Here is a 27,687-nt window from a genome sequence, read left to right as displayed (position 1 = left end):
TATACCCAAGATATTTGGAAGCTTTTGCGCATATGGTTGTGATGTGAAAGGCCCAGGAAAGGCCCGGTGTAAGGTTTACGCCTAGATATTCACATACTGATGCCTGAAATACTGGATGTGTATTAATACATCAGGAAAAGCTATGAAAAGGATGTTTTGCGCCTGAATATTATTAGTTTGCATTAGGATGAGTTAAGTTTCATTTGCCAGCCTTCACAACATTTGGTAAAGAGATGAGGGTCCTCTTGAAGAATGCGATGATTATACAATAATATACAATCATCGGCAAAAACACGCATACAAGATGAGATTTATTGGGCAGATCATTGATGTAAATAAGAAAAAGCAAGGGTCCTAGTACGCTGCCTACCGTACACCGGAACTGACATATGCAAGGGGTGACGTAGAATTATTCACCGCTGTAAATTGATGATGATATTTTAGAAAGTTGCGAATCCAGGACAGCATTAAGCAGCCTAATTAGAGAACGGATAACTTAGAAATTAAACAGCAGTGGGAAGGCGACACGAGGGAAGGCTTTGGAGAAGTCAGGAAAAATGAAATCTGTTTGAAGACTACGGTGCATGTTAAAATGCAAGTCTGTAGTGATTTCTAGTAACTGCGTCTCATATGACAAGCCTTTCCTAAACTTGTGTTGATTAGTAAAGAAAAAATTGTTTGATTCCAGATGATGATATATGTGAGATGCAATATGTTCAAGCATTTTGCAGCAAATACTTGTTAGTGATATTGGGTGACAGTTTTCTGGGGAATTCTTGCTGCCACATTTGTGTAGTGGTATTACTTTTGCAATTTTCCAGTCTAAGGGAAGCTGGCCTGATGATGAGTGGCGAAAAATAAGACAACTGGCTAGACAGTGTGGCTGTATTTTTAAAAATTTGAGTTAATGTTATCGACACCCGAAGAAGTGGTAAACTTAAGGTTAGTTATGAGACCTGTGATACCATACTTTGTTACATCGATGGATTGCATGTACTAGTAATCTGGGTCAGTGACTTGCGGCAGATTTGAATTGTTTTCTATTGTGAATAAAGATGAAAAAATGCATTAAAGACGACTGGCAATTCCTTGTCACTAATTGGAGCTTGATTGCCTTCACTTGGAAATGTGATGCTCGCAACTGCTAGGTGAAATTGCCTGCCAAAACTTTTTTTGCGTTGTTTTTATGTAGTGAAGGAAGATCTTGAGAGTAGTATTTTTCTTTAGGCTCTTTTAAAGACACGCAATAATCTTTCAAAAATGAGCTATATTTATCCCATACCACGGGCGAGATTGTACGTTTTGCAGTTGCATATAGCTTTTTCTTCTGGTTTCTTAGCCCTTGAAGGTACAGTATTTGGTGAACCAAGGTTTCCTTCTATCGCCTGTTATTTTGATTAGGGTATATACGTTTCCATTAAAGCACACAGCTTTTCTTCAAGCAGAAGCCAGCTTTCGTTGACTGACCGAGCAGAAAACGAAGTTAAAAAGGTGCCAGAAAGAAATGTCTCAAGTTCTTTGTTAATATTGTAATAGTTTGCTCTGTTGTAAGCATGAATGGTTTTGCTTGAGACGCCTGTAAATTTCAAAAGGATCTTAAGATTACGTTGTAGTTGCTTGGGATCGCTGAACGGTCTAAGTAAACAACTTCAACTGTTTCAGTGTTGTTAGTGAAAACTAAATCTAAAATGTTAGCGCCACGGGTGGGCTGGGTAATCATTCGGGATAAATTGAAATCCATTAAAGAAATGAACTCCATTGATGTATGAAAGAGGATGATAGGTTTTTACAGTCGAATAAAAGAAAATTAAGCTCACCCAAAAGATAGACGATATCAGCTTGACAGAGCTCAAGGGCTTTAGAAATTCTATGGCGCAGTTCGACAAAAAAGTACTCATTTGTATCGAGAGACGATAACAACATCGTATCAGTGCCTTGTTCCTGCACGTTTGACATATAGCCGATACTATCTCAATACTGGAATCCACATTAATAACTTGTGAGGTAAATGTTCTTTCGAGACCGAGGAGTACGCCACCACCTCCCTTCAATGCGATCGCACCTTAACATGTTAAATGCGCTATCATGTAGAAATATTTCATTATCTGTTCTTTCACGGTGTAGCCATGCTTCAGTAGGAACAAGAATATCAGAACTGGAGTCATCAAGAAAGGCAATAGCGTCGCATTCAGGCAATAGACTTCGGATATTTGTAAAAGCTATCGACAATGATGGTGCGATGACAGGTGGCTTTGACTTTCTGTGGTTCACATCAAGCATTGTGGTTCACAGCTATTTCCCACAAGGAACAACGGTTTTGCAAGCGCTATGAAAAATATTAATGGTGTCCCCAATGCGTTGTCGATGGGTTGATAACGTACAAGGCTTAACTTCTGTTTTGGGAAAAGGAATTAGCTGCATTCGTGCCTACCGGGTAGCTGGCGAAAAATCTTCGCGTATTGAAAAACCAGATCCTTTTAATTTGCGCGCAGATGAGAAAATACGGCCTTTGTCTTTCAAAAATGTCATTTTCACGACTATAGGCCTCACCCTGACTTCCGTAAACTCCCCTAATCAATGCACCCTCTCAAACTGCGCAGCCGTGAATTGCGTGCCGAACCTTTCGCAGCAAAACTGTGTCACTTTTTTTTTTCTGAAGCTGCCCAGTTTTCGTCAGCTTCATCTGCTATACCAAATAAGAGCAGGTTTGATCGCTGCATACAGTTTTCTGCATTTTAGCATCTAGAATACATTTTATACAGCTGATTCAAAATGTCACGCAATGTTTCCAAACACGTTCCAGAATCCCCTGCTCGTTGAGACAGCATTGATGATTGCAGCGCTACTAGCTTTGTATTGAGCAGTTTAACTTCCTTTACAGTGGCAGCGCGTTCTTCGTTCGCTCGTTTGAAGTCAATGCACAAAGCCTTCTTATTTTCTGCATGTTTTCGTACACTTTCCAAAGCACTGCCTGTCTCTTTCGGAAATTTTTACAATATGGCTTGCATAGCAGTCACGGCATCTTCAAGGTTATTTATTCGTTCCAAGGCAGCAACGAAGGCGTCGGCCTAAACCTTCGACATTGGATCTGAATTCTGCTCGAAGTCACCCGCGAGGACAAGTAACAGCTCAAAGTAAAGTACATTTTTGATACCAAAATAACCAACCGCTTAAACGCGTCATTCCACTTTGTCGGGCACGACATCGCTATGATACAATAATCGCCAGAGTTAGCCGAAGCAGCACCTGCCAGGTAACCAACCTTCAAAAATGGCATTGGTGAGGAATGCCTGCTTGAAGCGATGTCGCGCCCGAAGCGGAAGATGGCTGGCTGGCCTTTAAATCCCCCATTGGCTTTGACGACTGTAGTATTGGTTGTAGGTTGCCAGATGAGTAGTAGAGCGAGATCCATATTGGGCCTTGCATGCATGGCCAAACCACAGGCTGGGGGCGGTCCATTGTCGCCTCGTTGGTTGGCCCCGAGGATGATGTATAAATAGACCCATATCATGGCAATCTGCAACAATGGCATTGTTGAAGAAGGCATACTTGATCAATGTAGTGCTTTTTATTCTTTGCTGTTCTTTCTTACCCATGTTTCGGTGTGTATTAGGTATTTATGCTCTTTAATCATGCGTGCACAAATTTTCTCATTTTCATGTAATTATAAAGAGGAGGTATCACTTTACAGTCTTTGAATATAAGACCTCCTTTTGCATATATTTCGTACCTAAATGTACTCATACGCAATTAATTTCAATTTGAAAAATTGTCCATATTAAAAATAAGTTTAAAGTACAGCACAGGTGTGTTGTCACTTTCATTCGCGCAGATACCTTGAAAAATTCGAACATTACACTTAACTTAACCATTACAACATAGGCGGCTCGGGCTAAAAAACATCCTCTTACAGCGTGGGCGCACTTTACTGATTGCTTCCAGAATTGCAACTGTATAAATTTTTGCCGCTGCTCACCATTCAAGTTATCTTGGCATTACGTCTCTCCTTGAACCGACGACGCAACCACGCTGTTCTCCAGACGTAGGCGTCCTGGTCTGACCCCGGTCAAGGAGAGTCCACGGCGAGAATCTCCATGCCTGTGTCACATATCTGACGAGAGCGCGCACAGCATCAGCCACAATTTGCTATGACGGGCAGACTACACAAAACTAATGACACGAGCATTTCACGGAAGGCGTAGCAGCCCTTGCGGCACATGATCATTGTCTTCTGTTCGTGCATCGGTGCGATGATGGCGAAAGGCTGCCGTCCACGCATCCGATGACGCCAGGACTGGCGCCGCGTCGAATAAACGCTACGTTAAAGGCTGCCTTGTCCTGGGGCGTCCTCGGGAAGTGGACCCACTTGTTGCGCGTACCTACGTGGATGATGGACTCCGCCAAGCGTCACACACACTTGGTCACCACCATCTGGGTCACCCCAAACGTCTCCTTGCCCCCTGCCTTCCCTCGGCAACTGACCGAGGCGAAGAAACGCAGCGCGCACAACACTTGTCGCTCCACCGACATCGCTGTTGCCCTCACGCCTCCCAGTCCTTGCGCCAGGTCGTCGCACAAACACCGCACAGTCTCTTCAGGCGAAATTTCCGCCAAAACAGGTCGTCTGTCACGTCAAACGCAACCTCGGGCTCCCTCCTCCCGTGGCCGAGCTGACGAGCCGCCGCTGGCAACGCCATCAAGAAGGAAGCCATTTTGTATTCCTAATGGAGCGGGGTAGTCGCCAGTTATGCCAGGATATTGCCCGGTTTGTTAGGCATAATTAAGCATAATTAGTGCGTAACAATCATTAAGACGTGTCGTTTTTTGAGGGTTCCTGACGTCGCTTGAGACAGGCAAAATGGGCACGGCCTGAAAAATGTGGGCCAATCACGGAGGGCTAGGGGCGGATTCGGAATAAAATCGCTTTGGAGAAGCTTCACAATATACCGACCCTAGTTTGACCTTGGCTGACCTTGAAGGTCAGATTTACAGCATTTTTTGGTTTGGTATGTGCTCCACTACAGCTCCCGCTTTAAAAGATTTGTTCTCCAAAGGAAACCGTGCAATATGACAGTAGAATGAAAGCTGACCGTCGGGACGCGATTCGCGCGCGATCACCAAGCGGCAACATCAAGATTGAAATGAAATAAAGAAGAGAAAGAAAGGGATGCTTTTCTAAGGTGCAAATACGTGTCATATGTAGCTATAAACACAGTTTGCGCAGTCTGAACGCATGTACCAGGGAATGTAGTAGTACGAATCACCCTTCTGAAAAGTAGCATCAGAGTGGCGCCCTCTCGCGATTGACGTCACGGCCAGAACGCCACTTGGTCAGGCTCGGATGGATGTTATGAGCGCCCCCTTTGGAACGGGGCGGTGGGTTGCGCCACCAAGCTCGCTGGGCTGCCGCGCGCGCTCGTTTCTTTCGTGTATGCTTGGGGTATGGGTGGCTGGAGCCGCTGTTATTGAACCATATGTCACCTTCTTTCTGTTATCACTCCTGAACCAGATTTATTTCGTAAAAAGGGCGAGAGTTGAGAAAGTTTGCCGCTGGGATATCGAAAGCTATGTCGTGTTAAAAAGGTTCACTCGTTTTGCAATGCATAATCGCCGCGTCTGTCCATAAAATTAGCGTAAGAAGAATGTCTGCAAATTCAACTATTTGAAATGCGAAGCATTGCATGATGGTTTGCTAAAGGCTGAACATTACCTTAGTACATGGCTATGAGGGACATTGTATTTTACACAGAAGAAATGTCTTGGTATTTGGTGTCAAAATGTGTCCGTGTTAGAAAGACAGTACCCAGCGAAGCTCTCGTCATGATTCTTATTACTCTGATGAGTTGTTCTTCTCAAATATGGCCACTTTATAATGCGTAAAAGAAATATTTAGGCGTGCATTACGTGCGAAAAATTTTCTGCTATGTCACCGCTCTCTGAAGCAGGCCCAAATAAAACGAATTGCTCATGGCTACGAACACGATGGTGCATCATGTATATTATGTATATGCTTCACTAATACGATAACAACAATCACCTTAAAAAATATTTCGTGATTAAGATCGAGAGCCAATAAATATCTAGCCATGAAACGTTTCATAGTGGCCTTCAGTAGCCTTTATTGACAATATGGCACACCCCTCCCCCAACCATAGTTGCCAACTGTCGTTGTGGCGAGGCATGCATTGTTAGGAAAGCCCATCTGTTCACTACAACTTCGAATTCAAAGCATGAATAAGTTTTTTCGACAGTTCAATTACAATGCCTAAAGCATACTTGAGATGCTATAGCGCACCTTAGGCTGCCTACGTAAGGAAAACTCAAACATCTTAAGCCACACCATGCCTCGATCCAGCGTTGTTGAATTATACAAACGGAGAACTACTGGCATCGTCGGTACATAAAAGAGAACTTCGCAAACCTTCACAAGGAAGACACCTCAAGCCTTACAATTTCACCTCGTTTTTGACCCTCCAGCTGGGAGTTATATCTTCAATACGTGCCATACTACTAATGAATGAAGCCTCGGCACTTTTTTTTGGCTGAAGCCATACGGTCCAAAAGGCATATTTTCACAGGAAGATTGTTTTCCGAACAGCCTGTGCATTTCTCCGCAAAGTTCGGAAATTTACATCTCGAAACTAGTGTCGAAATTGTTGCGAGTGGATTCGCCGTGCGATGTCCACTGCTAGAATTTGTAAATTGTGATATGGGTCATAACATAATTAGCTAAAAAAGTTAATTGTGAATTCTCCTTGATTAGTCGATTTTGCATTTCAATTTTTCGTGCAAGTAGTGTCGCCTCCTCTGAGTAGACCGGCTCATCAACTAGAATTGAGCTATCTGCCACAGGCAACCTTTAAAAATATTGAGAGTGTTCGCTGAAACACCCTGTATATTCCACGCGGACAAGAAATTGCCCTTCAACGTCAAGAAGGCATCCTTGAAACTAAAAGAAAATTTCTTTCTCCCACTCATAACCTCCTTTCGATTGTCCGATTCTCGATTTCCATGTTAAATAAAATAAATGGAAATTACTTTGTCTACAAGCCAGAGCGAACTGCTAGAGTGAACATCACCTAAATTCTCTAGCAATAATCAGCCTAATTTAACGGAAGTAATACACGATTTTCAGGAAAGAGAGAAAGATACACCAAGGTTGTATATGGGGGATCATTGAATCTGTTAATAAATACAATCAATAAAAATGATTTTGATCTCAACATGAAAACATTTGTGAAGCAAAAAAGATCTAAGCAGACAAATATGACTCCAGTTCGAAAATCTGGTTTTGTGCTTAATGTTGGGTAAATTTCGGTCGATATCTTCTGCGAGTATCTTTGGTTTTAATGTTCATACGGTAGACGCGTACAGCAGTTACGGATATGCGAAAAAATTAAATACGTGAAAAAGTAAACTACCGAAATACCTGGACAATTGATGGGATACTTACAATCTGAAGAAAGGATGCTACTCCATTTCTGATAACGGTATGCATTCCTCAGCCTCTAAAGCCTCAGATCATGGTAGATGTTCATTTCCACTGTGATGGGAGGTTAATCGTTAAAAACATCCACAGTAAAAACGTGTTTAAATGACGCCAAAATGCTTGCAACTGAAATTTTCTGCACTGAATAGGCGTTAATGGTGATTCAGCTGGCAGTTTCAAGGCGAAGTCCCAGGAATATAAAAGCGGCAACCTGTTAGGGTTTGTCATGAAGACTGAATTGCGGAACGAAGGCCCTGACGAACATCACCCACTTGCAAAATTGTTATGCTAACTGTTGGGGTAATATCTCCCCTCGTGATGTTTTGACAGCCAGCTAACACAGCTTACATCGAGGATTTCTCCAAGTGTTTTCGCCGTCACAGGAGCTCAAAAGCACACCGCGCGCTTTGCCCACGCTGTCACCCTTTGTGTGAACTTGTACATGTGCCTAAATATTCGGCCACTCCTCGGAAGATGTTTGTTACCATGGCTCAAACCTATAGTGGCGATAGATGATCTGCCGACGAGCGAGTTGACCAGAGCACCCAATTGATTATCGTGGTTATTTATCAGTTCGTACAATGGAATACGTGGAATTTTCAACCAAGTCCATTAAAATAAGTCTTCACACATAGCGCATACGTTGCTAGCAAAAACTTCTGTCGAGCGTTTTTTTGCCCTCTAAGCGACTGCGGCACTGCGTAAACTGTAGTTTCTTATCCATGTCTTTACTGCGGTAATGTTCCGAACGCAACTCGCGCGTAAGGGATTCTATTCATTCTTCGCAATTCCGAGGTCTTCGCCTCTACAAGAGTAGAGATTTTAATCGAGACATCGCTCGGCTGCCAATCATTGAGGACATTGTGGGCCAGCGTGAGAATTTTCGTCTGTATGCGTTTTAATATGCCTGGTGAGATGGGCCTTCTGCCTGTAAGATTCACAACAAATAGGGCAGGCAAAGGGCTTTTCACCCGTATGTAATCTTAGATGATCCTTGAGGTATTGCTTCCTTGCGAATGTTTTAAGACATACTGTGCAGACAAAGGCTTTTTCAGCCGTATGGGTCGTGAGATGGGCCCGAAGGTAAGGCTTCCTTGCGAAACTTTTAGAACATATTGCGCAGGCAAAGGATTTTTCACCTGTATGGCATGTGAGGTGCTCTTTGAGGTGATGCTCCCTTGAGAACTTTTTAGGACATATTTCACAGGCAAAGGGCTTTTCACCCGTATGAGTTAAGAGATGCCACTGGAGGTGGTGCTTCCTTGCGAACTTTTTAGCACATATTTCGCAGACAATGGCTTTTTTTTCACCCGTGTGCGTGCGGCGATGTATCTCCAAGTTGGTGCTACGGGTGAATGACTTGGGGCATTTATCACAAATGAAGCGCTTTTCGCCCGTGTGTTTCCTGCTGTGTCTCTCGAGTGCCGACATTTCGGCAAAGTGTTTGTGGCATTCCTTGCAACCATAGAGCTTGATGCTAGTGTGCTTGAGATGACTGTCCTGTTTCGATGCTCCACCGGAAGCAGTGTTGTTGGTTGCACTGTGCCGATTTCTTGCTTTTCGAGCGCCAGCATTCCTACGAATAGACGGACGGAATATTGTAAATAGGCACAATAACTGCTGTTAGAGAAAGACAGCAAGAGTTTTTTTAGCCAAGAGCAGAAAGAACTACTTCCTCACAATGTGAGAATGAGTGAGAACACTTTCTCTATAACAGGAGTCATCTGAAAAAAGGATACTTCTCTAACTAAAAATATTTGGTACATTTGATGTCCCGAATGGGAGGATTACTCTTATAGCCTTAAGAAGTTAATTTACTACGGAATAACAACATCGTATGCTTTATTTGTAAACCCTTGCAAACTGGGCGGTTCTTTCAGGAATCTCACAAATAGACAAAGTATGCGGAACTGACATAGCTGTTGTCACCTGAAGACGCCCAGACAATTTAGCGAATATTCTTTATCCGAAAGTAGCCTGTTTAGCCTAAATGCTCACAGCACGTTATTTGCATTTTCTCGCTCTTATGCTTTTGCAGATGTTTCTTGAGAGTGCGTTGCTGCACGAACGACTGATCACATTAAAGGCCAGAAAATGATGTTTTGCGCCCGTGTCGATGCGACGATGTAAATTAATTATTATGGTTCCTGTGGGCAAATCGCCTTGAATATATATCGAAAATGAATGGCTTTATGCCCGCATGTTTCCTGCTGCATCACTCGAGTTGCCGCAATTGCGCGAGGAATTTGAGACATTCCTCGGAAACGCTAGGCTTGTCGCCAGTTTGCGTTGTGAGTTGACTGTCCAAGCTCGACGGACTAGCGGGCAAATTTTCGGTGGTGTCACACTGCTGGCTCTTTGCCTTCCTTCTGTCTGCGATACTACAAATAGGTTGGCGCAGGATTTCACAATAGCACAGTAACATCTGTAACTGGAAAACTGCAAAATGTTAATTTTTTTGCGAGAAGCAGCAAGTACTTTAGCGATATATGATATTAACAAAAACACATGAGATAACTGGCCATTTGAAACGCATGACTTATCGAACTAATATTCTTGGTTCAATTTAACGTCCAGGTAAATCATCGAGTATTTCGATAGCCTTTAGCGAACGAGGAGAGAGCGAGGCTCGATTTCGTCAATCACGAACATGTAAAGTCCACAGGCTATGATGCCAACGGAAGCATAGGGCTAATTGCATGTATTAATTGTATTATAAATGTACTTTAAATGTATTATAAATGTATTAATTCATGCAATGTTAACTTACTAATAGGAGGTTCCCCTGACAGTTCTTGTAACTCCGGGACCTACTTCTGTACTATTGATGAATGATGAAATAAAAAAATATATGTGACTGAGATGGGACATTTAGCAAATATTAAGAAAAGGAAAAATGAGAACGGACGAAGGTATTACCGGTTGCTAGGTTGGAGACGAACGCACAACCTCCGTACATACCCTTATGGTGTTTATATGTAAACAGCAACCTAATATGCGTTTATTTGCATACTCTTGCAGACTGCGTTGTTCTGTCAGGACTGCTACACATGGTAAGAAAAAGTGTTCTAAAATAGCACGATAACTATTGTTACGGAATGAGAGCCACTCGTTCTTGCAAATACTATTCATGCGAAGGTATCGAGTTTCACCTAAATTATGAATACTTCTGGGGTTTTACATACCAAAACCACAATCTCATTATGAGGCTGACCGTAGTGGGGACTACTGAGTAATTCTGACCTCCTGGGCTTCAATAATGTATACATAAGTACACGGTTGTTCTTGCATTTTGGTCCCGTCGAAATGCGGTCGCCGCGGCCGGAATTTGATCGCTTATATCTGGTGTTTGGTTTGGTGACACGTGGGTTTTAGAAATGGTTCTAGGCGCAAAAAAATGAGTGCTTAGCAGCGCTACACCAAAGCCATTAGGTAATCACGGCGGGTCAACCACCTAAACCTCAACATGACGCCATTCGTAATTAATGAGCACCACAGAAAGACAATATAAATTTCACGAGTTTAAATGAGATGCTGCGAAGAGCCATACCCGTCTAAGAGAAGACTCTGAATCAAGCGCGATAACAAGTCTTCCAGTATTCATTATTTCAAATTGGCTGTGGTGCTGAGTTAGTTGCTAGAAATGATGCAAGATAAAGTTATTCCAAGATGTTGCTCGTGTCACAAATGATGATCTGACGTGGTCCAGAAGGCACATACTGGTTAGAGGAGAAGAGAACACACTGGTTAAAGCCGAGGAGAACGTCGCACCTTGATCGTAGCTTTTCAGGTATGCTGGAATTAATGAAAGACCGTACACCATGCAGATCAACCTCACCGGGAAGACGGGCAATGTCGCAGGGAAGCGGTACCAGTAGAAAGCGACGCTTGTCAAGCCATTGGCGTATAGTGGCGATGTAAGTAACCGGAGTAGGGCTTTGAACCACCAGGGCTTTAAATGCCAACGGGCTGATTCCCTCCAAAATGGGTGGAATGCGTTCTTCCATCATGTTGGCACTGACGCATCGGCAAAGCTCCCAGATGTCTTCAATATACGATGTATGCGACTTGCTTTCGTGTTGACAGTGGCGGGCGAGCTTCTTTTTTGCCGGCATCAGATCGGTCAGCAGTAATGCCGAAGATCTGTCGGATATTCTGGCTGAATTCCGCCCAATGGCAACTTTTCTGTTCGTGGTTGAGTAAGCATGTCTTCTAGACTTGAGTGCGGTAGAATGCGACCTTATCTAACTTTTATGATTGTCTCTCTTTTTTACTCGCTGATTTTATCGTAGTCGCTAATAAATCCTCAATGTCATCACTACCGACTCCTGCCAAAAGCTGGGGATCACGCTGATGACTATTGAGAGTCCGAACTGGCGTGCCTGGGGCTGTAGGGTTTGTAGAAGCCGAGCAGCTGGAGTCCAACATTCCTCTTATAGCCGGGTGCACCTGCCGGCAGCTCGAAAGAACCGGAATCTGGTACGGTATTCAAACAAAGAGAACCTTCAACGCTAGTGTGTGTAGTATATTATATATAATGTACTGGAATAGAAGAAGCCGTATGAACTGTTTCAAAGAGCACTACAACGAGGTATTCAAAGCCTTGTGCCTGAGCTGTGTGACCTCTTGCCTTGGTGTTCTGCTATCTGAAGGCTTCATTAAAGCAGAACGTCTCTCAAACTTTCCTAGAGGTGCTGCGTCGTTACAGATGTGGAACTCTTCACCATGAAGCTCTTTTCTGATTTTGACATTTCTCAGGGCGCAGCGCAGCCCGATCATCCTCATGCATCGCTTGTCAGTTGGTGTGGACTACGCCAACGAGATGCTCCCGCCTTCAGCGGCACGCGAATTGTGTTGGACTTTTGGTTTGGACTGTTGGTTTAATGGCACAAAGTCATCTAAGGCCATGCTGGGCCAGTCACAAGACAAAAGGAAACAACGTTACAGCAGGTAAACCTGCATTAGTTGGTGTAAATAACCAGTTTTCTCTAAAAGTCGAACAGGTTAGTAAATGGCACCAGGGGGTCATCAGCAATAATAGGGCAGGGTACAATGGCATATGTAAATTATACAAGTTGTGTAAAAGCCTCCGTCTCTGTGTGTCGATGTGTGGACGTGTTATTAAAATGTGTATGAATAAGTGGTTCAATGCATTTTTGACAAATTGGCTGGTTTCTTTTTGGAGGAGGAAATTGTGCGTCAGATGTGTGTGTTCAATCCGAAGTCGACACAAGATCACCTCGTTGAACTGTTGCTGTTCACTGTATGATTTCCACTCGCGAATTACAGGTTTAATGAGATGTAGCTTGTGGCTTAAAGAATGGCCCCATTCGTTTGCCATGCTGACGTGAATGCCTTCCGAATCGGATTGATAGAGTCATTATATGGAAGCGTTCTATTTGTAATATTTTCGTACGCTGGCCATTGACACGCATCTATCCGCTGCTTTGTTACCCGGTACCCCGACATGGCTTGGTACCCAGCAAAACCTATTTTCCCTATGGTTTTGTTAATGTTAATGCGTGTAAAAATCTCCTAACGGGCGTTCACATTCGGATCTCACGTTTAGAGCCTTGAGTATGCTTAATGAATCTGTGTGTATATATAACAGTGTTTTCAAGTTTGTTAGCGACAACCTTTTAAACTACCGTCCATATTGCGTATAGTTCGACTGTGTAGACAGAGGCGTGCTGTGGTGATCGAATACTTGTTTCGCAACTTTCTGCTATGGCCCGCGCACTCACGTGTTTTTTCGTCTTAGAGTCTTCAGTATAAAATTTCATGTAATCTTTATATTTGTCATGAAGAGCGCGGAATTCTTGTATATTGTATTCATGTGGTGTGTCTCTTCTTTAAACGTGTTAATGTCCAGTCGCATAACGGTGTGAAATAAGACCACGGGGGAAACGTTCTGGCAACCTGGAGGACTTCCCGAGAGATGTCATAATCCCGACAATGTTCCTCATATCATAGGATAAGCGGCCTAATCATGTTTAATATATTTGTATAGTGTAAGTGTGAGCTACAGTGTATGACGATGTTGTAGCACATGTGTTGTGGTGAGGACAGGATTCTGAGTATCTAGGAAAAAGTTAGTAGCACTCTGGCACTGTTGTAAATGATTACAGTCGGCGTGTAAACTCTGAATACGTGATGTTCTATAAGCGCCACTTGCCAGTCGTACGCCGAAGTGATGAACTGAGTCATTTCGCCTGATGTAGACATTCTGGCTGAACCATATATGATGATACCATAGTCTAGTATGCTACGTACTAAAGTGCGGTTGATAGTCCGGACAGAAATACTGATGCCGACTGCTTGTCTCGCGTTACCCGTGGACCCGTCGCCCAAAGTTGACAAAGACGCCGACCCCTTTTTAGCAACAATGAGCACAGGTGACTTGCCGAGGAGCAGCGAGCGGACCCGGAGCTCAGAAGCCTTGCTGAGTACTTGCAAGGCAAGGCTCACGTTGTCGCGACAGTATTTAGGTGCCGATTGTCTTCGTTTGTATTACGAAAGGACGCCCTGGTGAAGAGTAACTATTCCACATCTCACGCGAACTACTTTCTCGTTGCGCCCGCAGCACTCCAGGCAGAAGTGCTGCACGACCTGCTCGATGATAAGACAGCCCCGGCACCTCGGGTGTTCTCATACGCTCGAAAGAAGACAAGAGAAGTACTATTGGCCACGCATGAATGCCGACATCGCCCCTTACGTCAAGACATGCCGAGAATGTCAGCGACGCAAGACACCACTGACAAGGCCAGCCGGATTAGTACAGTTGAGTGACCCTCTTTGCCGACCATTTTAGCAGATCAGGATGAATTTGTTAGGCTCTTTCCGACGTCAACATCCGCAGTAAGTGGATAGTCGAGGCGACGAGCTACATCACCCGCTTCTTTGAAACGAAAGGTCTGCCGAAAGGTAGCGCAGCCTGGCTGACGAAATTCTTCGTAGAGAACATCCTGCAGCGACATGGTGCCCCACAAGTTCTCCCCAATGACAGAGGGACTGTGTTTCCAGCAGAGCTCACCCAATTCATTCTGCAATACAGCCATACAAGTCACAAGGTGACTGCCTACCACCCAAGGACGAATAGTCTTACGGAGCGACTGAACAAGACCATCACCGACATGCTTGTAATGTACGTCGACGTCGAGCACAAGACTTGGGATGCGGCCCTGTCATACGTAACATTCGCTTATAGCACGGCAGTTCAACAAACAACTCAAGTGATGCTGTTCAAGATGGTTTACAGAAGGAACGCTACGATGACTCGACGTCATGCTGCCGCGCGTTACTGACGAAAAGAATCCCCAAGTCGTCGCCTATTTCCAGCGTTCCGAAGAAGCCCGAGAGCTTGCCGCCTGTGACTTGACCAACAATCGATCGATTAACCAAATAATTTTATTGCGTAAAAATACTTTACATATAGAGGTACACAGGAGGTCCCATAGTAAAAACTGATTCGGGACCTCCTGGTCCTGGTTTACATATAAGTTCATTGGCAAGAAACAGCAGCTCAATCGGTACAATTGCAGTTATGATAAATAATGAAATGCAGATATAGGTAAATGAAGTAAGTAATAGACAATATCCGATGCCTTGGCGCCCTGGAATATGAAGTCTTGCCAGATAGCATTTTGCTTTCACAGCGGCGCCGCTCACGTCCCTCAATAGTTCGTGTTGTGAGACTTAAGCCGTTCTATCAGCGCTAAAGAAGTTTGGGACTTTGCATAGCTGAACACTGGACCTTTTTGTTATTGTTTGGGACTTTGCATAGCTGAACCTTGGACTTTCGTTATTGTTACTTTGACTTTGTTACTGTGTTGTTTCATTACTTTTGTTTAATAAGTGTCCTGTTTTTCATTCTCCAGTTATGTTTGTTGCATCGGGAGGATGCTTTTTGAGAAGGAAGTATTGACACGTGTGCTTGTTTATCTTTTTTCGAGTGACCGCTTTTCACCATCTAAACGTTATCGCTCAGCGCGAGACGCACCTGTATGTGTCGGAAGTTTCCAGAATGTTGTCGATGGTTCTATCGGCAGTCTGTTGTCGCCGGAGCTTGTGTAATATAATTCCATGTGCGACGCGAGTTGTGTAGAACTGTCTGGAAGACACGCGGGCACTAGCGCTTACTCTGGAAACTTTGATGACTCCCGTATACAGGCTGACGTTAGTCGACCATTGTCGACGGTCACCGACCGCGTCACCCGCTTTCATTGCTCTTTGAGTATAGCCTGTTTTTGAGGGCATTGGTGCACCAAATAAAATGTTAGTTTGGTCATAGACAGTTTTGCTGCTTTTTTCACCGTCATTACTACGTGACAACATACATACATACACACATACACATGCACACACACACACACACACGCACGCCAATATTTTATGAAACAACCGGTGAAGTGGCAAAGGCAGCCCTTGCATGCTGTCGAAGTATGCAGAATATTACCAATGTATAATATATTACCTTCCTACAAACAAAACTAACATACACTGTCGGCTAGTTGGCCAGATATTTTAATAAAGTACTGAGCTATATTTAAATAATTAGTTCATGTCACCAATTCTCGAATAGTTAGGCTCGAATTTTGTGCACAATATCCTTTCTTCGCGAATCGACCAGACACTGCATGACCTACTATGATTTCTCCATAATACGTGAACACTTCATGTAAATTTACAAATATCGTTAAAGCACACCAACGTGTTAATAGAGTGGTGGTTTATATTTAACGATATAACTTACTTTCCTTCTTTATCTGGACTTTCGGAATGTGCCAGTGGGAATGTGCCCGTTTTTGACCAGTCATTCAGAATGGGTACACACAGTTGTGACACAGTAGGTACAGAATGCAGAGTCGTACACGTTAGAGAAAACAAGTGAATGATTATAATTACTGCAAGCAATAGTGTACTTGTTACAATCACCGCTTTTGAAAGATTTACTGATTAAAGTAATTGAATTACTAAAAAGGAAGCGATTATTTTTACGCTACCTCGCTCTGAACCCTTAATAGCATTGAGCAGGTAGCGCAGACAGAAGGAGCTGGCCTTGCAGACTCAGTGCGTGATCTGTAGCGTTTATACGCTGCCATTAGAGTGCCGGTTGTTCTTCCCAGTGGCATATTTATAGAATTCAAGCCAAATTTCTGGGCTGAAAGACATGCCGTTGAACACACCTGAGACAGATGTTCCTGATGCTCAACCTCTGTTTTGGTAAAGACGCTAATATCGTCGATGTACACGTTACAAAAGACACCTAGGAAAGGCTTCAGAACTTCGTTCCTAATCTTCTAGAACCATACTGGCGAGTTTTTCCAGCCGAAAGGAAGCCGGTTATACTCGTACAGGTCGAAGGGCGTGATATAAAACCAATATACATTTTTGTTTCTTCGGTTAGCGGGATCTGCCAGAAACCTTTGCACAAGTGAATGCGTGAAAAACTTCGGCCACCACCTGTCTCATGTATAATAGTGTCTATCTTCGGCATTGGAAATGGTATAAGTTCTGTCTGGCGATTGAAAACCCTGTAATCTGTGCACAGTCTGGAAGTTCCATCTTCTTTCGGCGCAATAGTTATGGGAGAGGCGAACGGTGACACTGAAGGCCGGATTATATCGGCGTCTAGTATCTCGTGCAATTATTTCTTCAACCATATCTTGCGCTCTCTTGGCATGTTATAAGGTCATTTGCGGATGACGGTCTGGTCAATTAGTTCGAAAGGCACCTTGTGTGACGCCATCGCTTGTGGATAGCTTCCTATGCATACCAGTTCAGGATAGGTCGTTGCAATATTCTCCTCGCACTTGACAACTCGTAGCCTATCTTTTCTATCCTGTTGTGTCTCTTCCCTTGATAATCCTTCCGCTGAAACTGAATCGTCCCAGTATACGATTTTTAATTTCTTTATATCTTGTCTGGATAGCAGAAAGTCGTACGTCACCCCGTCTATCACCAGTACTTCACTCTCTATTTCATGACCTTGGAACTCGATGTTTACTGAGGCCCACTGATCATGCATTGTCGCTTTTCCATCGTAACCTTGCACCCGTAGTACTCGTCCACTATGCAGGTAACTAGTATCTACCACCTTGGCATTTATAATAGACACAGAAGCACCACTGTCAACCAAAGCCATTATATGTCTGTTTCCCCCTTTGACATTAATGTGAAGTAGGCTAGAGCAAGTTAAATATACAGTCTCAGTTGTCGTCAACGGGTCGGACTGATCACCCTTGTTTAATAGTTTTTTGTCGTCGGAGACTCTTGAGCGTCCGAAAGTAGGGGGACAGGGTCGTTGTCGACGTTATTCACCCCACCTCTTCGAGCGCGCCAACCCAAGTTCTCTGTGCCGCCTGCAAGGCGGCTCGGTTCTCGCTGATTATGGCTTGACCAATCCGCACCGGTCCGTCTGAAGTGACTGCTTGAGCTAGCGCTTATATTTTCTTCTGAAGTAGATGGTATGTCTTGAAGGCACTCCAGGAGCCCATCCATAGTTTTTGGTGATCGTATTTGCACTTGCTTCAGGACTTCCGCGTGCAGTCCATGCATTATTAGTGCTACTACGGCAGAAGGAGGAAGCATAGGCTCGGCCAGCTTTAAGAAGTGGCGTTTTTCAAAGAAACTCGACGAGGGAGCCCTGCTTGAATTTGAAATTAAGCGTGGCAGCCTATCTTTGCACTAGGTTGCTTCGGAATATCGTCAAGAATTTTTCCTTCCACTGGTTCCAAGACTTGCCAGGATCTTCAATAATGTGCAGATCATACCACTTCCATGCAACACCTCTTAAGCAACTACGCATGTTAGTAATCTTGTCCTCATTAGCGTGCCAGTTGTTCTTCCCAGCGGCTTATTCATAGAATTCAAGCCAACTTTCTGGACTGGGAGACATGCCGTCGAACGCATCGTGATCTACCAATTTAGTCACCGGCTTATCAGCGTTTAGACAGCTTATAAGTGATGTCACCAGTTGGTTTCGATGCGAAATCTGTTCTTGTTGTAGCCGAAGAGCTTTTAAAACGAGGCTCACCTCTTCTATCGACGACTAGGATCCAGAGTCCTTTCGACGCAGTGATTGAAGAACTAATTCGTCGAAGATCGCCAGGCGCAAGTTCACTTTCACAGCACCCTTCCGACGTAGTTCAGCAGTGTCCATGGAAGCCTTCTCTAAAACCAGGTTCACGAGTTCTGCCGAGTTGAGTTCGCGAGGTAGTTCTACCGCTGGTTCATCTTGAGCTTGGTATCTCGAAAAGATTATATTCTTTGCGGAAGTCTCCTCAAGAAAAAATGTCACCCACATGTTGGAGTAAGTTGTCAGCTGCGCCAAAATAATGTAGCGTTCCTAGTTAACGACCCAATAGACGGAAAGTATTGGCGTGGAACTGGCGTCCATGTTGTTTACCTTTTATTGTAACTTCATTCTTCTCTTCTCCTAAACCCCGGTTCCTGCGCTTCTTCATCTTCTATTCGAAGGCTCATACCGCTTCACTTGTTTTTACTAACACTTGCTTCTCAAAAAACGTCTTCCTGTGTTTATACGTAAGGACATCAGCAGCTACACTCATATCTCTCTTGATCTCTGCGCAAGGGGTTCGGGCGGTGTTTTAATGCAGGGGCACCTTGGGCACAAGGTAGTTGTTTCTCAGAATCTGGGTCCCCTTTAGAACGCAGCGCTTCATTGCTACGGAGACCTGAAGATTCTTCCGGTTGGAGTAATAAAAACCTGTGAAAACGTCCTAAGTGGCTGTCGCTATCGAGACCTACTAACACCTGTTCAATACGTCGGCCAAGGTCTCGTAGAGCATTAACACGAGGAAACAAATATTTAGCGTGATGGTGCTTTGAACATTCGATTTGCTGGTCTGAAGACGTGCGCGTGTGGGGCTGCGGCGTTCTGTTGTTGTTCCCGAGAAGTTCAGATTCCCAAATCTGGATCACATTTAGAGATTTTCGCGTCAGTTAAGCAAGTCATTACAAGTAAATATTAACCGCGAAACTAATTGAATAACAGTGACTTCACCTTTTCAGATAATGTGATCTGTAATTTACAGAACGGACAAACCTTGTAACAGATTACGAATAATTAATTACGTGAAATTTCTTACGCACAAGTCGGCCAAGTACCATCGGGAAGTGTGTTAAAAGCTTCGCGCTATAAAATTTGATCTTCCTGCACAGTGTGAGCAGAAACGGGGCTTCGGTGAGCACTGTATCTATTTTCCACGATTGCAAGCGTTTCGCATTGGCTGATCTATGCTTAACTGCAATATCGATATATGTTCTGAAATTATTTATTATGCGAAAATAAAGATAATAGCGGGAGAGGGAGAGCACATGAGATTATTATAAAGCAGATGACGCGAGATCTCGGGGGCAGTCCATGGATTATTGCTGCAGATATTTATGTCAAACGGTTTATGCTGCAGAGGTTTGTGCTTCAAGCGGTTTATGTCAGATAAATCATAGACTGTACTTAGCAGAAAAGGAGTGAGCAGCAGCTCTTCCCACCTGTCAACCCCGGACGTATTTCAACACTGTTGTGGCAAACCAAAAGGAATAGACTACAGTTTCTTTATAAAATTAGATAACCGCAGTAAAGTAAACTATTAAGACCAAGATTACATCCGCGCCATGAAAAAGAAGGTAGAGTATCACTATATTTCAATGCCATTCCAGTGAATGCACAACAACAATGATATATTTTGTTTCTTTGCTAGTGTGACTGCGGGTTGTAACAGGCCGCCTGATTCCACGGGCGGGGGGTCAGCTTGAAGTTAGGGATCGGGGAGTCAGCTTGAAATTTGGGCGTGTGTCAGCTTGAAATTTGGGCGTGTGTCAGCTTGAAATTCAGATGTGGGTCCGCTTGATATTGGGAAATGGGCCACCTTGAAATTGGGAAATGGGCCACCTTGAAATTGGGAAATGGGCCACCTTGAAATTGGTAAGTGGGCCACCTTGAAATTGGGAAGTGTGCCACCTTGAAATTGGGAAGTGGGTCAACTGGAAATTTGTGTGATGCTTATGCATATTTCGATAACTCGGGGTAAATTTCTACACACGCACACACACACGCACACACACACACACACACGCACGCGCACGCGCGCACACGCACACGCGCACACGCGCACACACACACACACGCACAAATATAGTAGTGTGGGTCCTCGTGCTTCTTGCATTGCAATTTGCACGTATTTCACTTCCTTTGCGGATATTGCAAGGGAGATGAGAACAGAAGATTCTGACAGAGCGATCATGCTACTTGCTATGTTGAGTATTACCTCTAAAATTCGAATGAACTAAGTTGTTTCAGAATAAAAGACAGCACAAAAAACAAGGTTTCGTATAAAGGGTAGGAAGCGGCCGAAGAAACGGCACGCTGTACGTCTTTCGCATTTCCCACACTACCACGTGACTTCAGGCGTGCGAGTCTGTTTACTTGGTGCTCACGTCCTCCATTTCATAAATATCACGATAGTTCAATACGGTAAATTCGTGTAGGCAAGCACTCTAAAGAGACTTGGAGCCATCCTTCAACCGGCAATAATATATTTTTTAGAATATATATAATAAAGAATGTGGTTAATTTCTTAAAGGTTTTTTTTAGTTTGCAGTCAGAATATTTCCTTTCTATATAAAGAAATTATGGGATTTCATGTGCGACAACCAAGATATGATTACGAGGCACAGCGTAGTGGGGGACTCCGTAATAATTTCCACCACGTGAGGTTTTTTAACATGCACCTAAATCTAACACATTTGTTTCGGCATTTAACTCACACCTTGATGCCGTCGGCGTTGTTTCTTTCTACAGCAAGCAGACCGGTCACACACAACAGATGTGTCGTGAATACAACGCAAAAGAAATATACATTCATAAAAAACATTCGTTTTCTGTCACGCTACTGGTTGTTACAATAAAATAAACCAGCTCCAGTCGCGCTGCATATAACACTACATTGGTACAGCTTTTGGAGAGGCAACGTTAAGATTAGGTATATAGGGCTCACCTCACACCGCCTTTCACATCTATTGGAGGCTGCTTCATGGCCGCCTTGTTTATCCTTGGCGTTGACTCATCGCTGCTGCTGCTACTAGTGCTGCTGCTGCTGCTGCTGCTGCTGCTAAAAAATAAAAATGCATGTTGTAATAAAAGAAGGACGTAAGTTAGCATTGTCCACTTCTCTGGCAACGCGTAGTGCTAAATGAAACCGTTTTCGAGACTGGTTCATAAGTTTTGTCAAATGAATGTGATAGCTCCGAAGTGGGTGAAGTCCGCCTACAATTTTGTCGCCTTAGCAATAAGTGTACAGTATGCAAAAAATAAGCCACTCAGCTGCCCAGAATAAATCACTACTAAACAGCTGCCCAGATATTTCCCCGTCAAGTGGCCTGCGTTGGACACACAATTGAACTGATGTTCACATCGACTTTGCTAAAGATTGGCTTTCAGTTGAACGCAAGTATTGTAAAATAAACTGAAACTTTCCACACTTTCGTAGTTGCGCGTGCTCTCTCGTAACGTAGTTACAAAGTAAGTTCGTAGCCGATCGCCAATTAGCAGCTGCGGTCGGTTGAGGGCTTTCTGGTATCTCTGCGTTTTTGTACGATGCTGGAGCCTTGGGAGAAACAATGGTTCTCTGCTCACATTGCCACATTCCTTCTAGCAGCTGCAGTAGGGGGATATGGCTGGAGAGGAAAATGGCAGTCGCCTTGCTCGTCGGTGCTCTTCTAGAGTTAACATATATTACGGCGGTGGCTTGGGTGGTGTTGCAGCAGGTGGGGTTCTGCACCACATGCACATAGGAGCGAGTTATCGCTTTTAGCCGGCTGAGAAGCACCGCGCGTGCTAATCGTAGGGATTGGCAAGCAGGTATTTGAGGTTGGGTAAACTTGAAATTTGTACGGCGGTGAAGCTGAAACTTGTGCGTCCGTGAACGCGAACTTTTTGCGTCCATGAACATGAAATTTAGGCCTCTGTTTACGTGAAATTTTGGGCCTCTGTCAACGTGAAATTTGGGCCTCTGTCAACGTGAAAATTTGGGCCTCTGTCAACGTGAAAATTTGGGCCTCTTTCAACGTGAAAATTTGGGCCTCTTTCAACGTGAAAATTTGGGCCTCTGTCAACGTGAAAATTTGGGCCTCTGTCAACGTGAAAATTTGGGCCTCTGTCAACGTGAAAATTTGGGCCTCTGTCAACGTGAAAATTTGGGCCTCTGTCAACGTGAAAATTTGGGCCTCTGTCAACGTGAAAATTTGGGCCTCTGTCAACGTGAAAATTTGGGCCTCTGTCAACGTGAAAATTTGGGCCTCTGTCAACGTGAAAATTTGGGCCTCTGTCAACGTGAAAATTTGGGCCTCTGTCAACGTGAAATTTGGGCCTCTGTCAACGTGAAATTTGGGCCTCTGTCAACGTGAAATTTGGGCCTCTGTCAACGTGAAATTTGGGCCTCTGTCAACGTGAAATTCGGGCCTCTGTCAACGTGCAATTCGGGTCTTCGTGAACGTGAAACTCGGGCCTTCGTGAACGTGAAACTCGGGCCTTCGTGAACGTGAAACTCGGGCCTTCGTGAACGTGAAACTCGGGCCTCCGTGAACGTGAAACTCGGGCCTTCGTGAACGTGAAACTCGGGCCTCCGTGAACGTGAAACTCGGGCCTCCGTGAACGTGAAACTCGGGCCTCCGTGAACGTGAAATTCGGGCCTCCGTGAACGTGAAATTCGGGCCTCCGTGAACGTGAAATTCGGGCCTCCGTGAACATAAAGTTTGGGCGTCGGTGAGTGTGAAATTTGGGCGTCCGTGAGTGTGAAATTTGGGCGTCCGTGAGTGTGAAATTTTGGCGTCCCTGAGTGTGAAATTTGGGCGTCCCTGAGTGTGAAATTTGGGCGTCCCTGAGTGTGAAATTTGGGCGTCCGTGAGTGTGAAATTTGGGCGTCCGTGAGTGTGAAATTTGGGCGTCCGTGAGTATGAAATTTGGGCGTCCGTGAGTATGAAATTTGGGCGTCCATGAGTGTGAAATTTTGGCGTCCATGAGTGTGAAATTTTGGCGTCCGTGAGCGTGAAATTTTGGCGTCCGTGAGCGTGAAATTTTGGCGTCCGTGAGCGTGAAATTTTGGCGTCCGTGAGCGTGAAAGTTGGGAGTCCGTGAGTGTGAAAGTTGGGAGTCCGTGAGTGTGAAAGTTGGGAGTCCGTGAGTGTGAAAGTTGGGAGTCCGTGAGTGTGAAAGTTGGGAGTCCGTGAGCGTGAAAGTTGGGAGTCCGTGAGCGTGAAAGTTGGGAGTCCGTGAGCGTGAAAGTTGGGAGTCCGTGAGCGTGAAAGTTGGGAGTCCGTGAGTGTGAAAGTTGGGAGTCCGTGAGTGTGAAAGTTGGGAGTCCGTGAGTATGAAAGTTGGGAGTCCGTGAGTGTGAAAGTTGGGAGTCCGTGAGTGTGAAAGTTGGGAGTCCGTGAGTGTGAAAGTTGGGAGTCCGTGAGTGTGAAAGTTGGGAGTCCGTGAGTGTGAAAGTTGGGAGTCCGTGAGTGTGAAAGTTGGGAGTCCGTGAGCGTGAAAGTTGGGAGTCCGTGAGCGTGAAAGTTGGGAGTCCGTGAGCGTGAAAGTTGGGAGTCCGTGAGCGTGAAAGTTGGGAGTCCGTGAGTGTGAAAGTTGGGAGTCCGTGAGTGTGAAAGTTGGGAGTCCGTGAGTGTGAAAGTTGGGAGTCCGTGAGTGTGAAAGTTGGGAGTCCGTGAGTGTGAAAGTTGGGAGTCGGTGAGTGTGAAAGTTGGGAGTCCGTGAGTGTGAAAGTTGGGAGTCCGTGAGTGTGAAAGTTGGGAGTCCGTGAGTGTGAAAGTTGGGCGTCCGTGCGTGTCAAATTTGGGCGTCCGTGAGTGTGAAATTTGAGCGTCCGCGAGTGTGAAATTTGGGCGTCCATGAGTGTGAAATTAGGGCGTTCGTGAACGTGATGTTTGCACGTCGGTCAGCTTGCCTTAGTGAGCTAAATTTGGTTTAGTGGCGCAAGAGCGGCTCAGGGTAGGCTGCACCAAAGACAAGGTGTTTTTAGAATCGAATTTACGAAGAAAAATGCTGTGGTAATGTATGCTTTGTGTGAAAAGCCAGTGTCATGTAAAAATTTACGCACGTCAGGTAATGGGACTATACTATGATCTCCTAAATTTAAAGAAAGGTGTAAATGTATGTATAGTTGATAAAAGCTGTGCAAGAAGTTTTGTCAGTAATATATGCATAGCTGTTCGTGGCTCTTGTCATTTCTCGCATGTTTGTGCATCATTTTGTTAGAATATAATTGTGTTTCTGCCCATGCGTAGTCGGCATAAGAATACTTCAATGAACCGCTCCTGGTGGTTGCACGACTTCCAATCAACAAGTAGGGGTTTAGTGAGATGTAGCTTCTTGTCTGTACAATGGCCCCATTCATGTTGCCACTTTGACGTTAAGGCCTTACTAATCACACGGATACTACGTTTATATGAATATGTGGAGTTTCTTATGTCTTTTTATGCTGCGATCGATCCACGATTATCAGTTGCTTCATTACCGGGTATCCCCCACATGGCTTGGAAACCAACAGAAATGAATTCATACCCCGTATTGTTTCAGCGCCACCACGTTTAAAATATCGCCATCAGGGGCTCACACTCACATTTTAGATGTAGAGCCTTTAGTGTACTTAAAGAATAGGTGTATATGACTACTTTTGTGTCTGCCAGTGATAATTTTTCTAACCACAACCCATACACCATTAACTTGAGCAATGAAAATAGAGGCATGTTTCGGTAAGCGAATACTTGTTTGCCAATTTTCCCTTATGGTCCCTAAACCCACGCTTTCTTTTGCTTTAGAGCCATCAGTGTAAAATTTCATGTTATTTGGATATTAATCCTGAAGCGCACGGAATTCTTGTATAATGTTTTCGTGTGTTGTGGCTCTTTTCTTCAAATGTGTTAATGTCCAGTCGCATAACTGTGTGAAATCGAACCATGATAGCAATGACATTTTTTTGGCAACTTGGAGGACTTCATTAGGAATGTCATACTCCGGACAATACTCCTCAATCGCAGGACAAGTGGCCCAATATTGTTCGGTTTGTTTGTGTAGTGTAGGCGTCAGTTACACTGTGTGACGATCTTGTAGCTTATGTGTTGTGCAGAGGGCTGAACTCTAAGCACGTAGGAGAAAGTGAGCAAAGCTCTGCCGTTGCTCTAAGGGAAGTTCATTACACTACACGTTGAACTTAGAACAGGTGATGTTCTGTAGGCACTACTTGCCAGTCGCAGACCAAGGTTATGCACTGGATCAAGTCATCAAATGTAAGACTGTCTGGATGAGCCATAAACCACGCAGTCGTCGTCTGGAATGCAGCGCATAAGACACCGGTAAATACGTAGAAGACACCTTCGGTCGGAACCCCAGTCCTTGTGAGATGTAACATTAAGGATATTCAACGCTTTATTTGCTTTAATATTCGGTGTTTTTTTGAGAGCTAAGAAGTTTAGTTTGGCGCCAAAGGTTACCACTAAGGACTTGTGATCTTGTTTGAGCGGCACTATGACGGCATACAATTTTATGACTGGATCACAGTGTAGCGCTTGTTTTTGAGAGAACAAAAAAGAAATTGTTTTCTATGTGGATAAATGGAAACCACTTTGTTAGCCTATTGTGTAAGTTTATTTATTGTCATTTGAAGCTGCCTTTCACTGGTTCACAAATTTGAGGCACGGTAAGCAACTAAAAGATCGTCTACGTATATAGTGCATAAGAGACAACGGTATGATTTCATTAGGTGAGTTCATTTTTACTATGAACAGTTTCTTGTTGAGAACATAGCCTTGTGGAATGACATTTTTCTGTGTAAATGTATGGGAGTGTACTCAGCCGATATGTACATGAAATGATGTATTAGACATAAAATCAACTAGACAGTTCAGCAATTTACCACGGATGACGAGGTCAGCCAGGTCTCTTAAGATTCGATATCTACGTGTGGTATCGTTGGCTTTTTATAAATCGAAGTACAAGACAGTGTTGCTTGTGTAAAAATGCACATCGACTTTCATGCTGTAGACGAACCAGATGTTCAGCAGTTGAACGACCCTTTTTATATCCGGACTGGTGCGGGCATATTAGGTTTCTTGATTCTAAAATAACTGAGAGTCTTATATTGATATTGTTTTCCTATGATTTTCCCTAAGAGCTTGTGTGGGCAATGAGTCTGTAAATGCTTGTGAGTGTTGGGATTTACCAGCTTTTCGAAATGGAACTGCTATTGCCATTTTCCACTCTTGCGGCATCATACCAGATTCGCAGATTATGGAGAAAATTTTTAGAAGAGCACCTACAGATACAGACGACTTTCATGCGGCTAAAATAATATCGCAGTGAACATTTCAATAATTTCGTTTACGCTTAGCTCACTTGAAAATACTTCGTCGAGTTTTGCCCGTTTCATGACAAGCGGCCACTCAGCAAGATGTACGTTCAAGCGACGTGGTTTAACATTTGTAATGGGTAGTGATGAAGTGAGTTTGAAAACAGCAGGTAGATGATCGCTCAAATGTGATCGCAAAAGGCTAAATCCGGGCAATTATTTTCTGTGATGTAAGGGATAAATAGGTTGGCGCACCACAGTTGAATATACAAATCCTATGTTGAAGAAGCTACCCTCTTTGGTAAGTTTTATCGCTGCCCCAAAGATTTCAGTGAGCACTAAGATCTCCAACTAAAAGAAGAGGCTCAGGCAACTGGTCCATTTATTTTCCAGGTCTCGAGTAACAAAATATGTATGGCGAGGAACGTACAATGAACAGATGCTGACCGTCTTAAATGATAAAACCGCGACAGCTACAGCCTTGCACGGAGTATTTAATTGTAATGTTTTGTGTAGGGATGTACTCTTGGAAAACAATAACGACCACTCCTGGTAGACGCCTGGAGTGCCCGCGGACAGAAAATGTGTATTTTTCGGGCATAAGTTAGTTTCTTGAAGGCAGAATGCTACTGGTGATAATCTATGTATAGTACTGTTACGCAAACAAAGCACTAAGACTGGAGACTACTTACAAAACACATTTACGAAAGGTAACTGCAAAGCTGGCCAGTTCAGCCGATAGCTCGATAACCAGAGAGCGTTCGTCGTCTTCGTCGGGGCGCCCACGAGCATAGGCCACAAGAAACACGCAATATGCATGTATCGATATCT

At 44.1% G+C, this 27,687-nt stretch overlaps 1 protein-coding gene across 13 annotated transcripts in view; it reads right to left on the bottom strand.

Annotated features, from left to right (window-relative positions):
- The window catches only part of LOC135915159 (zinc finger protein OZF-like), a 49,015-nt gene that overhangs the window by 2,989 nt on the left and 18,339 nt on the right, over nucleotides 1-27,687 (bottom strand). For 6 of the 13 annotated variants that reach the window (XM_070523475.1, XM_065448184.2, XM_070523476.1 and 3 more), the window contains 2 exons: nucleotides 21,508-21,621; nucleotides 6,855-9,065 (listed from right to left, as the gene is read on the bottom strand). In XM_070523475.1, the coding sequence (XP_070379576.1) occupies nucleotides 8,339-9,065; nucleotides 21,508-21,621 (841 nt within the window). In that variant the 3' untranslated portion in view covers nucleotides 6,855-8,338. The other 7 variants (XR_010568529.2, XM_065448188.2, XM_065448190.2 and 4 more) reach the window with 7 other exon arrangements.

Source organism: Dermacentor albipictus, chromosome 8 (assembly GCF_038994185.2).
Source record: "Dermacentor albipictus isolate Rhodes 1998 colony chromosome 8, USDA_Dalb.pri_finalv2, whole genome shotgun sequence".
Taxonomy (NCBI): Eukaryota; Metazoa; Arthropoda; class Arachnida; order Ixodida; family Ixodidae; genus Dermacentor; species Dermacentor albipictus.
The sequence above is the reverse complement of the archived record's forward strand: the minus strand, read 5'-3'. Positions and strand labels throughout refer to the sequence as shown.